Source organism: Callithrix jacchus, chromosome 14 (genome assembly GCF_049354715.1).
Source record: "Callithrix jacchus isolate 240 chromosome 14, calJac240_pri, whole genome shotgun sequence".
In the NCBI taxonomy this organism is placed as follows: Eukaryota; Metazoa; Chordata; class Mammalia; order Primates; family Cebidae; genus Callithrix; species Callithrix jacchus.
In genome coordinates, this window is record NC_133515.1 from 8,384,860 (window position 1) to 8,401,008 (window position 16,149).

Consider the following 16,149-nt stretch of genomic DNA (forward strand, 5'->3'; position numbering starts at 1 on the left):
GGCCAATAATGAAATGTCACATGAAAAAGAACATATTGGGACAAATGACAAAAGTTGCATATGGACTGTGGATTACATAATAACATCACATCAATTTAAAATTTGCTTTTTTTTTATCATTGTAACTATGGTTATTTAAAAGAATGTTCTTGCTCTTTGGAAGTATGTATGTGATTTTTCCAACTTACTAACAGATGGTCCAAACAATGGTATAAACATATAGATATTTAAACATATAAAAAATAAGGATATATCAAACAAGGCAAATGTGAAAAATTGGTTAATCTGACTAAAAATTATATGATAAATTTCTTCTACTATGTAACTTTTCTGTAAATTTGGCATTCTATCAAATAAAAAGTTATACAAAAATTATCCAAAAAAAAAAAAAAGAGAGAGAGAGAGAGAGAGAAGCAGTAATTTCAGAATGACAGCGTGAAGAACTTGGTGAAAAGTCTTGACTCACACACAGAAAAAAAGCAGGCAATAGAAACTGCCTTTAGGAGGGCACAGGTGTTGAACTCCTCTGGTAAAGGCTTCAAGGCAGCTATTATAACATGTGTTCAAAGAAATAAACAAAGATGTGCTTAAAGAGTTAAAAGAAGGGATGACTACATGCTTACCAAATTGAGATTATTAAAATAGAGATAGAAACTATAAAAATAAACAAACTGAAATTCTTGAGTTGAAAAGTACAAGTGAAATGAAAAAATCACTGAAGAGGCTCAACAGAAGATTTGAGTTGGCACAATAAAAAATCAGCAAATGTAAAAATAGATCAATACAGAATATGTATTTTGAAGGAAAAAAATAAACAGAGCCTTAGAAAAATTAAAAACAACATTAAATATACCAATATTCAGAATGGGAGTCCCAAAGGAGAAGAGGGAGAAAAATGATTCTCTGAAATAATAGCCAAAAACTTCCCAAATTTGAGGATAAACAATAATCTACATATCCAAGTAGCTAAAAAAAATCTTCAAGTAAGATAAACACAGAGATCTGCTCCCAGACACAGAGTAAAAATGTGAAAGCTAAAGTGAAGAGAAAAACTTGAAAGCAGCAAGAGAAAAAATGACTCATCATGTAGATGAAAACCATCACAAAATTACAGCTGATTTCTTATTAGAAACAATGGAGGCCAGAAAGCAGTAGGAGGACATATTCAAAGTATCAAAAGAAAAAAATTTTCAACCAAGAATTCTGTATCCAACAAAGCTATCTTTCAAAAATGAAGATGAACTAGAGATATTCAAGATAAACAAAAACTGAGATGATTTCTTGCTAGCTGACATTTCTTACAATAAATATTAAAGGAAGTTCTTCTGGCTGAAAGCAACACCTAGCAGTAACTTGAATCGATACAAAAAAATCAGAAGCATCAATAAAGGTAATTTTGTAAGAAATTATGAAAGACCTTATAACTGAATATTTCTTTCATTTTTTCTTATAGCTGATTTGAAAAGCAATTGCTTAAGATGGTATTAAAAATTGCATTGTTGGCACTATAACATATAGCAATGTAGTATATTCTACAATAACAACAAAAAGGAGGAGGGTAGAAATGAAGTTTTTGTAAATTTTTTAAACTTCATATTTTCCTGATGCCTCAACATCCTCACAAACAGACTGTGACCACTATGCCCAAACAATGAGGTGTACCAGTGTGAGGAGGCTGGTCCCTCCAACAAGTTTCCCTTCTTGTCCCCCGACACGACCTAGCGACACATTCAAATGGACCAGTAAGATCCTCTCATGATTCTTGCAAGTTTATTCCACCCTGACCCCTAATAAAAGCACTTGCCCAGGGGTCCACACTATTAATGCCCCACCTGCTCTGTTAAGTCTGCTCCCTAGGAGTTCCTCCAATATAATCCCACGCATGGTGGCATACCATGCCTCCTTCTCTAGGACCTGTGAGTATAATAAATCCTTTATTGGTGTCTGTCTCTCCAGGTGCAATTTCCATAGTCATGTTGGAATGATCCTCAAACATCACAAAAAGGGAACTTATTACCCTGTTTACAACACAGGTACACTGGAGTAAGAAAATGACATCAGATGGCAACATGATCCACAGGAAAAAAGAAAGAAAAACAAAAAAGGTTCGTATATTTTGTACCAACTCTATAAATATATTTTGGTTCTCTCTTCTATTAGTTTCTTTAAAAAACAGAAAATGATATAAAAAATATAATTGTTGGGTCTATAATACACATAGATGTAATATGTATGCCAATAATAGTACAACAAATAGAGCAGGGAATAAAACTACTAAGGAGTAATGTTTTTATATCTTATTGGAACTAAATTACTATAAATCTTAAATTGATTCTGATATATTAACATTTATATTATAAGGCATAGATCAGCTACTATAAATCTTAAATTGATTCTGATATATTAAGATGTATATTATAAGGCATAGATCAGCTACTAAAAAATAACAGAAGAAAATGGAGTTAAAAATCAGTAAGAAGGCCAGGCGCAGTGCCTCATGCTTGTAATCCCAGAACTTCAGGAGGCCAAGGTCAGCGGATCATGAGGTCAGGAGTTTGAGACCAGCCTGACCAAATGGTGAAACTCCGTCTCTACTAAAAATATAAAAATTAGCCAGGCATGGTGACTTGTGCCTGTGATCCTAGCTACTCAGGAGGCTGAGGCAGGGAAAGCAGAGGCTACAGTGAGCCGAGATCACACCACTGCACTCCAGCCTGGGCAGCAGAACAAGACTCCATCTTAAAAAATAACAATAATAAGAAGAAATTAAAATGTATGGCAGACAATGTAAACTTAAAGGGAGGTAGTAAAGAAGTCACAGAAGAAGAAAGTACTCATGATATAAATAGAAAACAAAAAAGCAAAATGATATTTATTGATTTAACCATACCAATGCAAATGGTTTAAATGGTCAACACAAGATAGAACAAATAAAGAGAAAATCAACAGTGATATGAGACCTGAACTCCATACAACAACTAGACCAAAGATGTGTGTATGTTTGTATGTATATGTGTGTATATATGTATATCTATCTATCTTATCTACCTTTGGAACATTAACAATGATACCATATGCTCAGCCATAAAACAAGGTTAAATATATTTAAAAGAATATTTCATACAAAATATATTCTCCAGCCACAACAGAACTAAATTAGAAATCAGAAACAATTTTTGGAAGTTCATAAATATGTGGAAATTATACAATGAACTCCTAAATGAATCAAAGAATAAATTATGTGAAAAATTATAAAGTCCCTTGAGATTAATTAAAAAAACAAAACAAAACACAACATACCAAAACATAGGTGATGCAGATAAAACACTGCTTGGAGAAAAGTTGTGCTTATAAACACCTATATGAAAAAGAAGAAAAAGCCGAGTGTTCTGGCTCACACCTGTAATCCCAATATCTTGGGAGGCTGAGGCAGGCAGATCACATGAGGCCAGGAGTTTGAAACCAGCCTGGTCAACATGGTGAAACCCCATCTCCACGAAAAATACAAAAATTAGCTGGGTGTGGTGGCCCATTCCTGTTATCCCAGCTACCTGGGAGGCTCAGGGATGATAATCTCTTGAACCTGGGAGGCAAAGATTGCAGTGAGCCCAGATTGCACCACTGCACTCCAGCCTGGGTGACAGAGTGAGACTCTGTCTTAAAAAGAAAGAAAGGAAGAAGGAGAAGGAAGAGGAGGAGGTGGAGAAGGAGGCAGGAGAGAGGAAGAGGGAGGAGGATGGAGGAGGGAGGAGAAACGAGGAGGGAGAACAGAGAAGTGGGGAGGAGGGAGAAGCAGGGAGGAAGGAGGAGGAGGAAAAGAAAGAGTGAAAGTAGGAGGAAGAAGACAAGGAGAAGGAGAAGAAGGAGAAAAATCTCAAATCGCTATCATAGCTTTCCACTATATAAAACTGGAAAAAGAAGGGCAATCTAAACTGAAAAGCAGAAGAAATGACCAAATAAATATTGAGCAAAAAATAATGAAATAGAAAAACATTTTAAATAATCAATGCAACAAAGTTAGTTCTTGGAGAAAATCAATAAAATGAACAAACCTATAGCTCTACTGACCAAGAGTAAAAGAGAAAAGATTCAAATTGCTAAAACCAATAATAAGAGAGCATCACTACCAACCTTACAGAAGTAAAAGGATGCATTTTTAGGGAATATTATGTGTTACTGTATGCCAAAAAATTAGACAACCTAGATGAAACAGACAAATTGCTAGAAAGACACAAACTACTGAATCTAAGTCAATAATAAAAAGAAAGTTTAAATAGGCTTATAATAAGAAAAGAGATTAGTAATTTTAAAACTTTCCACAAAGAAGAATCCAGTCCCAAATGTCTTCACTGGTAAATTCTATCAAACACCTAAAGAATTAACAGAAACTTTTCCCTTCACAAATGCATCTCAAAAATATAAGAACAGGTGACAGTTTCCAGCTCGTTGTGAAGTCAGTATTACTCTAACACCAAAAGCAAAAACATCACAATAAAGGAAAATTATATACCAATACCTCTTATGCATATAAGCACAAAAATTCTCAACACAATACTAGCAAACTAAATCTAGCAAGATATAAAAGTGAGTTTTATCTCAGAAATGCAGGTTGATTTAATATACGAAAACTAATTAATGCAAAAGCCATATTAATAAAATAAAGAACAAAAATCCCATAATCATGTTAATGGAGGTATAAAAAATAAAGATGCAAAGCTTCTCAACAGAATACTGGCAAAATTAACCCAGCAATATTTAAAAGAAATTATACAGCATGACCAAGTAGGATTAATTGAAGAATGCAAGGTTGGCTCAACATATGAAAATCAATGCAATAAACCATATAACAGAAAACTGATAACGATTACATTATTATCTCAGTAGATGCAGAAAAACCACTTGACAAAATCCAAAATTTCTTCATGATATAAACACTTAAATAAACTAGGAATTGACAAAAGCTTCCTCAGCACGATAAAGGGCATCTATAAAAAACTACAGCTTACATCATACTCAGTGGTGAAAGACTGAATGTTTTTCCCCTATGGTAAGAAAAAAGACAAAAGACATCTACTGCCACACTGATAATCAACTTTGTACTGGAGATTCTTGGCAGGACAAACACTGAAGTGAAATAATGAAAAGCACTGAGATTGGAAGGGAAGAAGTTAAACTATTTCTATTTGTAGATGACATGATCATGTACGTAGATAGTTGAGGGATCCATTAAAACACTATTATAACTAAAGTTTGCAAGGTTTCAGGATTTAAGACCAATACAAAAAAAAAAACCGATTGTATTTCTACATATTATTGATGACCAATCCACAGGTGAAATTAAGAAAAAAAATTGCATTTAAAATGCTATCCAAAAGAATAAAATAAGAGTAAGTTTAACCAGGGAGGTAGAACACTTGTACACTGAAAATAACAATGTTGAAAAAAATTAAAGAAGATGTAAATAAATAGAATGATGTCCTATGTTCATAAATCAGAATATTATTAAATGGCAATATTTCCCAAACTGATTTACAGAATCAATGCAATCTTTATTTAAAAATCTCAGCTGAATTTGGGCAGAAAGTAACAAGTTGATCTGAATATTTCTGTGGAAATGCAAGGGACCTTGAGAAGTCAAAATAATCTTGAAATAAAACAAAGATGGAGCACTCACAATTTCCATTTTCAAAACTTACTATAAAGCTCCAGTAATCAGGACTGCATTGTCCTGGCATATTGGTAGACATGTAGTTCAAAAGAACTATATGTCAGAGTCCAGAAATAAATGCATACTCTTATGGCCAATTGATTTTCAATCAGGGTATCCAGACAATTCAATGGTGGGAAATCGTCTTTTCAACAAACCATGCCAGGAGAAGTAGATATTGACATGCAAAAAAACAATGTGTACTCTTATCTCACACTACACATAAAAATTACCCCCAAATGGCTCATAGACCAAAACGTAAGTGCTAAAACTATAAAGCTCTTAGAGGAAAATAGGAGTAAGCCTGTCATTTTAGGTTAGGCAATAATTACTTGGATCTGACATCAAATGCCTCAAAAGGGAAAATAGATAAGTTTGACTTCAACATTATAAGATTTTAATTTAAAGATTCTCAAGAAACTGTAAAGACGTTTAACAGCCCAGGGAAAATATTTGTATATTGTCTATCTGACAAAGGATTGGTATGCAGAACATAAAAAGAATTCTTATAACTCAATAATAAAAAGACATCCCATTTAAAAACAGACAAAGGATCTGGACAAAACTTGTACAAAGAAAACAAACTTACACAAAGAAGGCAAATGAATGGCTAATACATGCATGAAAAGATGCTCAACACTCTTAGTCACTAGAAAATTGTGAATCAAAACCATAGTGATGGCTCACGCCTGTAATCCCACCACTTTGGGAGGCCAAGGCAAGTGGATCACATGATGTCAGGAGTTGGAGACCAGCCTGGCCAACATAGTGAGAACCCATCTCTACTAAAGATACAAAAATTAGCTGGGTGTTGTGGTGCACACTTGCAATCTCAGCTACTTGGGAGGCTGAGGAAAGAGAATGGTTTGAACCTGGGAGGCAGAGGTTGCAGTGAGCTGAGATCATGCCACTGCACTCCAGCCTGGGTGACAGAGCAAGACTGTCTCAAAAACAAAAAAACCACAGTGAGTTCCTACTTCACACTCACTAGAATGACTATAATAAAAGAGATAGATAATAACAAGTGTTGCAAGGTTGTGAAGAAATTGGAACTTTATTCATTGCTGGTGGAAATGTAAAATGTAGCAGCCACTATGGAAAGGCTTGGCAGTTCCTCAAAATGGGAAACATAAAATTACCATTCAGCCCAGCAATTACATTCCTAGATATCTACCTCAGGGAAATAAAAATATATGTCCATGGAAGACTCTGAAAAAATGGTAGTGTAGAAAGCACCAGGAATTTGTTTCCCCACTGTTTCTGCTAGTGCAATTGCACTAGCAGAATCTGCCTGATGTTAACTATTTTGAGACTTTGGAGTCAACTGAAGGCTTTCAACTTCCAGGGGAAAAATTGGAGGGTACATGTAGTTAATTTCTGTCAATTTCAGCTCTTAGCACAATAGCATCCACCTAACCCGCCTCCTCCCCACATCTTCAGTCCCATGGTAGGCACCTGTGGATGTGTTCCAGGAGCAGCTTGTATGCAGCTTGCAGAAGCCAGAGTGAGCAAAAAGGATGCTGTCCTCCAAACACTGGGGATCTGTCTTCTGTTGCTGTTTCTGATAACAGAGGTGCAGACAAAGAGGTGGTGGCCATTGTTGTTGCACCTCTCCCCATTGTTGCAACATTCCTTTCAGCCCCAAGTGACTCCCTGCAGATTTAATGGGCTGGTATCCTTTTTTTCCCTCCATTTTTCTTGTTTCTCATTCTGAGAGCCAGATATCAAAGACTAGGCTACTCGAAAATAACTGCATATGAGGGGAAATTAGAAAGTCTCCATGCATGCCTGCAAAAAAAGGCTGTCTCAGGAAAGATCTGGGAAAGCCTTACGTTTACACTTCAGACAGATTATCAGCACTAAGACTGCCTGAGACAATTAAAACAAACAAACAAACAGAACCCAAAAATCCAAACCAGCAAACCCAGGGAAAAGGAGAGAAACTAATTTCCAGAGTTACCATCGTATTAGACTCCAATATCCAGTTTTCAACAATAAAAAAATCACAGGGCATACAAAGAAACAGGAAATATGGACCATCAAAGGAAAAAACCAACAAAAACAATCTCTAAAAGAGACCTGATGATGGGTCTGCTAGACAAAGACTAAAACAACTATCTTAAAGATGTTCACCAAACTAAAGGAAGATGTGGAGAAAATCAAGAAAATGAGGTCTGAACAAAACTGAAATATCACTAAAGAGATTTTAAAATCTTAAACCAAAAAGAAATCTGGGAAATGAAAAGAATAATAACTGAAATGAAAAATTCACTAGAGGAATTCAAAGGCAGATTTGAGCAGGCAGAAGGATCTGCAAACTTGAAGATGTTACAATGGAAATTATCAAGCCTAAGAAACAGGAAAAAAAAGATTTGAAGAAAAGTGAACAGAAAATAAGGGATCTGTGAGACACCATGAAGTGGACCAACACACATATTGTGAGAGTTCCAGAAGGAGAAGAGAGAAAGAAATGGGAAGGGAGAATATTTGAGAGAATAATGGCTGTAAACTTTCCACATTTGATGAAATATATATTATCTATTTATACATTTATATGTTTATAGATACATATATCTATATATACATTTACATATTTATTCATTTATGTGTTTATACATACACACATGTTTATACACACACATATGTTTACATGTGTATGTATAAAACATCCGTTTAGCTCAATGAAATCCAAACAGGATGAACTTAAGCCCACCCCTAGACACATTATAATCAAACTGTTGAGCGTCAAAGAGAGAGAATCTTGAAAGCAGCAAGAGAGATATAACTTGTGACATACAACAGATCTGCAATAAGATTATCAGTAGATTTTTTTTATCAGAAACTTTGGAAGCCAGAAGGTAGTAGGCTGATATGTTCAAAGTGTGAAAAGAAAAAAATGTCAAGCATGAGTCCTATATCTGGCAAAAGTATACTTAAAAAGTGAGGGAGAAATTAAGACATTCCCAAATAAATAAAGGCTGAGGGAATCTGTTACACTGGACCTGTCCTGTAAGAAATGCTAAAGAGAGTCCTGCAGGTTGAAATGAAAGGACACTAGATATTAATTTGAAGGCATATAAAGAAATAAAGATCTCAAGAAGGGTAAATATATGGGAATGATAAAAGCTAGTATTATTGTAAAAATGGTTTGTAATGCCATTGTTTTGTATTTTACACGATTTAAGAGACTAGCACTTTTTTTAAAAAAGGGTACAGGCTTTTAAAACCAACTTATGATCATTCAACTTATGATTTTTCAACTTTACAATGGTACAAAACTAATACCCAGTCAATAGAAACCATCCATCTCTTGCAATGTTGGGCAGTGGTACCAAGCCACAGTATCCAGTCAACTGCACATTTTCAACTCAACGATATTTTCAGCTTATCATGGGTTTATCAGGACATGACCCCATTGTAAGTCAGGGAGCATTTGGAATTATTAGTCTCAAAACTAGATTCCACCTATATGAGGTACTCAGAACAGTCCACATCACAGTGTCAGAAAGTAAAATGGTGGCTGCTAGGGGCTGAGGGAGAAGGAATTAGGAAGTTATTTTTAAATGGGTTAGTGTTTCAATTTTGCAAGACGAAAAGAGTTCTGGTGGATAGTGATAATGATTGCATAACAATCTGAATGTACTTAATACCACTGAACTGTACACTTGAAATGGTTAAGATGGTAAATTTTATGTGTATTTTAGCACAACTAAAAAATGAAAAAAAGCACAAAAAAAATCTATACACCAATGTTAAGAGCAGCATTATTTATATAATAGTCAAAAAGTAGAAACAACCCAAATACCCATCCCTGGATAGATAGAATAAAAAACGTGAAATACATGTAATAAAATATTATTCATCAAGAAAAAGGAATAAAGTAATGATATATGCTATAATCTGGATGAATCTGAATACATTATCCTAAGTGAAAGAAGGCAGTTGCAAAAGACCACATACTGTGACTCCACTTATGTGAATGTTCAGAATAGTCAATGCCACAGAGACACAGAGTAGATTAGTGGCTGCACAGAGGTGGGGAGAGGGATGCTGGTGAAGGGCAGGTAGAATGGGAGGGACTTCTAATGGGCACAAGATTTCTTTCTGAAGAGATGGAAATGTTCTAAAATTAGATTGTGTTCCTTGGTGCACAATTCTTTAACAAAAACCCATTGATTGTACACTTTTTTTTTTTTTTTTTGAAATGGATTTTCGCTCTGTTACCCAGGCTGGAGTGCAGTGGTGCGATCTCAGCTCACTGCAACCTCTGTCTCCCAGGTTCAAGCAATTCTCCGGCCTCAGCCTCTGGAGTAGCTGGGACTACAGGCCCTGCCACCACACCCAGCTAATTTTTGTATTTTTAGTAGAGATGGAGTTTTGCCATGTAGGTCAGGCTGCTTTTGAACTCCTTACCTCAGGTGATCTGCTGGGATTACAGGCATGAGCCACCTCACCTGGCCGGATTATACACATTAAACAGGTAAACTTTATGATATGTAAATGATAAGTCAACAAAGCTGCTGAAAAAGGATGAAATAAAGACATTTTCAGAAAAGAAAAGTTGATACAGTTTGTTTCCAGCAAACTCACACTGAAACAACTATTACAGGAAGAGGGATGCAATCTCGTGGAGAAGTCTGGAGATGAGGGCAGGAATAGAGACAACACAAATGTGGGTAGATACAAACATCAGCAAGAGGAGGAGATGAGTTGGACTCCAACCCAAGCCCTGTGCACACCGGCAGAACGCGTGCCTCAGTCCTGTTCTCCCTCCACCAATAGCACTCCATGTCCTTCCAGCCCAGGGCCTTTGCAGATGTTGTTCCCTCTGCTTGAACTTGATGTTCCCTGCCTTCACACTCCACTTTGGTCTTACTCCTACTCATCCTTCAGATGTCAACTTTCTTTCTACTTCCCCAGGAAGATCAATCTGTCCCTTCAAAATGTGTCAAGACCTCCTGTGACATATTGTGGGAACCCCTGTATTTTTTGTCGACAAAACTTACCCATTTTATACATATACATGTTTGTGTGATTCTTTGATCCATTTCCCCTTTACAGATTCATGCCTGGTTATATTCCCTATATATTTAATCAATTTTTCCTTTTCCTGGGGAAAAAGATGAAAATAAATTATGACTTAACTATTGTTCTCTAGTGAGTCACGCCAAGATCTGCCTGTACCTTTTTTTAGAAAAATAAGTTTCACATTACTGAAGCAAATGGAATGTGAAATGCTTGCAAAGTTCCTGTGAGAAATCTCTGTTCAAAAATTGTGCCAGCTTGCTGCTTAATGATATTATTATCCTCAAAAGCAGAGGGACTTGACAGCTGTACCCACCCCAAAGATGCAGGGCATCAAGACTGGACCTCACTCACTGCAGCTAACTCTCCCTGAAGGTGTCAGAGGACTTCCTGCTCTTTTTTTTTTGAGACAGAGTTTCTCTCTTGCTGCCCAGGCTGGAGTGCAATAGTATGACCTCAGCTCACTGCAACCTCCGCCTCCTGGGTTCAAGTAATTCTCCTGCCTCAGCCTCCCAAGTAGCTGAGATTACAGGTAACTGCCACTGACCTCAGGTGATCCACCAGCCTCAGCCTCCCCTCCCACCTCCTGCCCTTTGAAGCTGTCACCCACTTGTGTGCAAAACTTTCTCTGTCCACTTGTCAGAAAGGACAGCGAGGACAAAGAGACAGATCTACTCTGACATACGAGAGAAAAGCAGGCAAAGAATTCTCATAATCAAAGGGCTGAAACCAGAGAGTATTCAGATGCTAAGTGACAGAGCTCTAAGTAAAGCAAGAAGAGCGAGTAAAGGAACTTGGCTGGTCAGATTTGAAGTGTCTTATTGTCCTGTTGTTAATGTTTATCTGATTTTTAAAAACTAAAGTAAGGCTTGGCCTAGAGAAAGCTCGTTTCTTGCTAAGTAGGTAAAACCAGAAGACTAACTCCATGAGAAGAGATAACATGTCACCAGAATGGAACTGATACATGGCAGTGCTCAATAAATATTGTTAAATGAATGAATGAGCAAATGATCCAGAGGCACTTATCAATAACTCCTGCTGAATCCTGCTAGATGAAAGAATCACTTCTTTTTTTTTTTTTTGAGACAGAGTTTCACTCTCGTTGCCTAGGCTAGAGTTCAATGGCGCGATCTCGGCTCACTGCAACCTCCTCCTCCTCCTGGGTTCAAGTGATTCTCCTGCCTCAGCTCCCAAGTATCTGGGATTACAGGCATGCACCACCATGCCCAGCTAATTTTTTTTTTGTTTTTTTTTTTTTTTTAGTAGGGACTGGTTTTCACCATGGTGGCCAGGCTGGTCTCAAACTCCTGACCTCAGGTGATCCCCTGCTTCGGCCTCCCAAAGTGCTGGGATTGCAGGCATGAGCCACTGTGCCTGGCAGAATCACTTCTTAGTGATCACCTAGCACATTAATGCCTCAAGGACAGACTTCCTTCAAAATCTATGACTCAGCTAGACATTGTCACATTTCTTTAGCCTGAGTTCCTCTTACCTAGTGTCTTTCTTTAAACATCACCTATCCTATAGCCACACAGAGCTGAAGTCTGCTGGGCTTTGAAGACCCCTTGGTTTAGGAGTAAAGGAATATAGAAGCAGAGGAGGTCCCTGCTTAGAGGCCTGGTTTGCTTTCCCAGGTTTCCCCTTGGCCATGGGCAGGGCAGGGACAGTGAGGGCATCTAGAGAGAATGGTGGGCCACAACCTGCTGGGCTGCTTATTTGCAAGGAAATACTATAACTTCATTCCAACACTCAGTCAGCCATGAGATAAACAGCATAGCTTATAAGCATATAAATAGTATCTTATGTAAACGACACTGTTTTTTAGAAACTACCTACATAACAGTAGATTTAGTGGTATTCAGAGTCCCTATAAATGGACAAATTAAGTAACTTAGCTAGGCATGCATACAGCTATCCAACGCAGTGTAAGCTCATATATATTCACACACAGGCCATGTTCACATGAGCCACCTAAGCCTGCACGAACACTAAATACAAGCCGTGTCTTAGACTGCAATGCATGACAGCTTTCATAAGAGCAACCTGTTTTCATGAATCCAGAGCTGAATGTTTTCATATGAGATTTGAAAAACATTAGTTTAGACATTTTCAGGTTATTAGAGTAAAAAAAAACTATCAGAGACTTTTACAAAACCATATTTCAGAAATAGCTAAGCATCAGAATTCATAACCTTATTTTAGAAATTCTATTTGCGTAATTCTTGGGAAGATACAATATCAATTCATTCTAACACTGGGGAGTGTCTTGCAAAGAGGCCATCTAACTTGGCAACGTTTAGTCTCTGGGTGAGAGCTATAACTTGTGCTGACTGCAGCACACATATGTGACAAACAGGACACCGAAGCCCTGGGCACAGTTTTACAAGAGCTGGGTTATTTTTAACTTCAGGAGTTTATTGAGGTAATATTCTCCATTTTTTTCTATGCATATATCCCCCAAATAATGCTTAATTTATCTAGAATGCTACATTTATGACTGACATTTCTGCAGCATAGCAGATGCAGAGCTGAATTTTTTGTTTTTTCAGTAGGAAATAATGCTCCAAAGCCTATTACTGAGACATAACATCACCACTCTATCGTGGCCCATACAAAATGGGTGGAATCAGGCACTGAGGTTTCATTATTAATAAAAAGATTTTTATGAAACAGTAACAATCATGACCACTTACATGCACAGGGCTTTACCCAGTACAGGTCCTGTTTTCACAAGGAATCCTTGAGTTGTTGGGTTACTACTCCTTTGTAACAAAGTTCAACCATTGTCGAAGACAGTGTGGTGATTCCTCAAGGATCTAGAACTAGAAATACCATTTGACCCAGCAATCCCGTTACTGGGTATATACCCAAAAATCATAAAACACTCATTTATAAAGACACATGTACACATATGTTTATTACAGCACTGTTTACAATAGTAAAGATTTGAAATCAACCCAAGTGTCCATCAATGATAGACTGGATAAAGAAAAAGTGTTACATATACACCATGGAATACTATACAGCCATAAAAAGGATGAGTTCATGTCCTTTGCAGGGACATGGATGAAACTGGAAACCATCATTCTCAGCAAATGGACACAAGAACAGAAAACCAGATACCGCATGCTCTCACTCCTAAGTGGGTGTTGAGCAATGAGAACAGATGGACATAGGGAGGGAAACATCACACACCAGGGCCTGTCAGGGGTTGGGGAGCTAGGGGAGGGATGGCAGGGGGTGGGGGGATTGGGGAGGGCTAACATTAGGAGAAATACCTAATGTAGATGATGGAGGGATGGATGCCACAAACCACCACGGCACGTGTATACCTATGTAATGAACCTGCATGTTCTGCAAATGTACCCCAGAATTTAAAGTATTGTTTAAAAAAATACCTTTCAAAGGGTTTTTAATCTCTCAGAGAAAGCATTTTTTAGAAACAAAAAATAAAATCAAAATTAGGCTTTTAGAAATAAAAAAGAAGGCCGGGTGCGGCGGCTCATGCCTGTAATCCCAGCACTTTGGGAGGCCGAGGCGGGTGGATCCCGAGGTCAAGAGATCGAGACCAGCCCGGTCAACATGGTGAAACCCCGTCTCTACTAAAAATACAAAAAATTAGCTGGGTATAGTGGCACGTGCCTGTAATCCCAGCTACTCAGGAGGCTGAGGCAGGAGAACTGCCTGAACCCAGGAAGTGGAGGTTGCGGTGAGCCGAGATCGCGCCATTGCACTCCAGCCTGGGTAACAAGAGCGAAACTCCGTCTCAAAAAACAAAAAAAGAAGAAAAGAAATAAAAAAGAAAGTGAGGCTTTGAAGATGGACTGTGTGCCCCAACTCCCCAAGCACTCGCTAACCCCTGCTGCCAGGCAGTGGGTGGGTCTTTCCAAAGAAGCAACACCAATTTCCCAAGACTGTCCACCCAGCTCAAGTGGTGTGCAGATTTAACAATCACCTGTACGGACGGAGACTGCCCTACTGGGAATTTTCCATGTAAAACACAAATCTGTTTATTTATGCTAAGCAAATGAACTTTAATCAAGCCATAGCTCTACTTCCCTCTCCACCACTGTGCACAGAGTCAAAATGCACTGAGAGCCAAACACCTTCCAGGCATAAGGGTACTGACATCATAAGGACAAGATGACTCTGGGCAGGCCCCCTGGCTTTTGCTGTGCAGGAGCTCAGGCAGAGCATCTCCCAAGGCTGTGGCTATCAGGTGAGCACAAGTCCTTTGGTGCTGAGCTTTAGGTAGTGGCATAATTATGACACCCTTAAACTTTGACCTCGGCTGCCTTCTCTCCACTCAAAGCAGCCCTTTGCCTGCTTCCATGGTGAGTGCAATCAACAACGCTATGGAGATCCGAACTACAAGCACGGGATGGTAAGAATGACACACTCCGCTCACCCAGCCCTCCTCCTCTTTCCCTCTCCCTTTCTCTTTATGAATATGTGTGTGTCATGACAGAAACAAAGAAAATCCTTATTTTGCTCCAGAATTTACACAACTCAAGGATAAAAACTCTGTAAGGAAGGAGGTCATAAACATTCTAGAACATAAGGTAACAGACACTGCAAGTTATCCGTAGGCCTCAGGGGATGGTGGCCATCCATGCCTCCCCTCCCTTGAGTCTCTCCCCCACCACCTCTTGACTCTCAGAGGGCCCACCTGGGGTCAGGCCTGATGCACTGGTAAAAGGCAGCCATCCTCCTGTGCGTGCTGTGAGCCTCCGGCTCTCTCATCCTCCTGGAAGCTAGCAGCAGGGAGAAGAGTGGGCCTCCCTGTCCTCTGAGTGACTTAGGGCCCACAGGCCACCACTGGTTGCTGATCACGAGCCCTCGTCCCCATCTCCCACAGAAGCACCCATGGGCCAAAAGGAAGTGGAGTTTCTGCCAAGCCCAGCCCTCTTTTGCCCTGTGAGCTCCTTGGGCGGGCGTACAGGCACACAGCAGAAGAGGCCGTCTAAGAAACGCATGCACTTCCGCCTTCTGCTCCAATCCCTGAAGGCCAGGATGGGGGTGGCCTGGCTCTGCAGGGAGTTTGACTTGCCTCCCTGTGATTGGCATGCCTGCCGAGTTGCTGGGGCTTTGTTGATTGCGCTCACCTTGGAAGCAGGCAAAGGGCTATGGCAGGTGAGGCTGCATTCCCCATCTGAGGAAGGGCAGGGCCCAGGAAGAAAGAAGAATGCTGAGAAAATCTGAAACAGCTTCTGAGCCAGACACACCCAGACCCAGGGCTCACCTCTCTCATTCCAGCACCAAAACTACACGGCCCCTCCTGCCCCACCTTGATGTCCACTTGCTATCTCAGTGTGATGGACCCTGTGGGAGGCATATTCGTCTCTGCCCTGCACATTTGCTCCCCAGTTTGAGTTTTCTTTTTACTTTTCCTTAAGGGCCCATCATATTACCTTGGG

At 38.9% G+C, this 16,149-nt stretch overlaps 1 protein-coding gene across 9 annotated transcripts in view; it reads right to left on the bottom strand.

Moving 5' to 3' along the window:
* CRACDL (CRACD like) overlaps window positions 1-16,149 on the bottom strand; it is a 146,994-nt gene that overhangs the window by 59,602 nt on the left and 71,243 nt on the right. For 4 of the 9 annotated variants that reach the window (XR_008476192.2, XR_004733375.3, XM_054244556.2 and 1 more), the window contains exon 1: window positions 15,402-15,615. The exons of the other annotated variants lie outside the window; for them this stretch is intronic. Coding sequence is in view for 2 of the 4 variants with exons in the window: in XM_054244556.2 (XP_054100531.2) it covers window positions 15,402-15,475 (74 nt within the window). In the remaining 2 variants the exon portion in view is untranslated. Of the gene's footprint in view, window positions 1-15,401; window positions 15,616-16,149 lie in introns of those variants that run through there. 9 annotated transcript variants of the gene reach the window in all.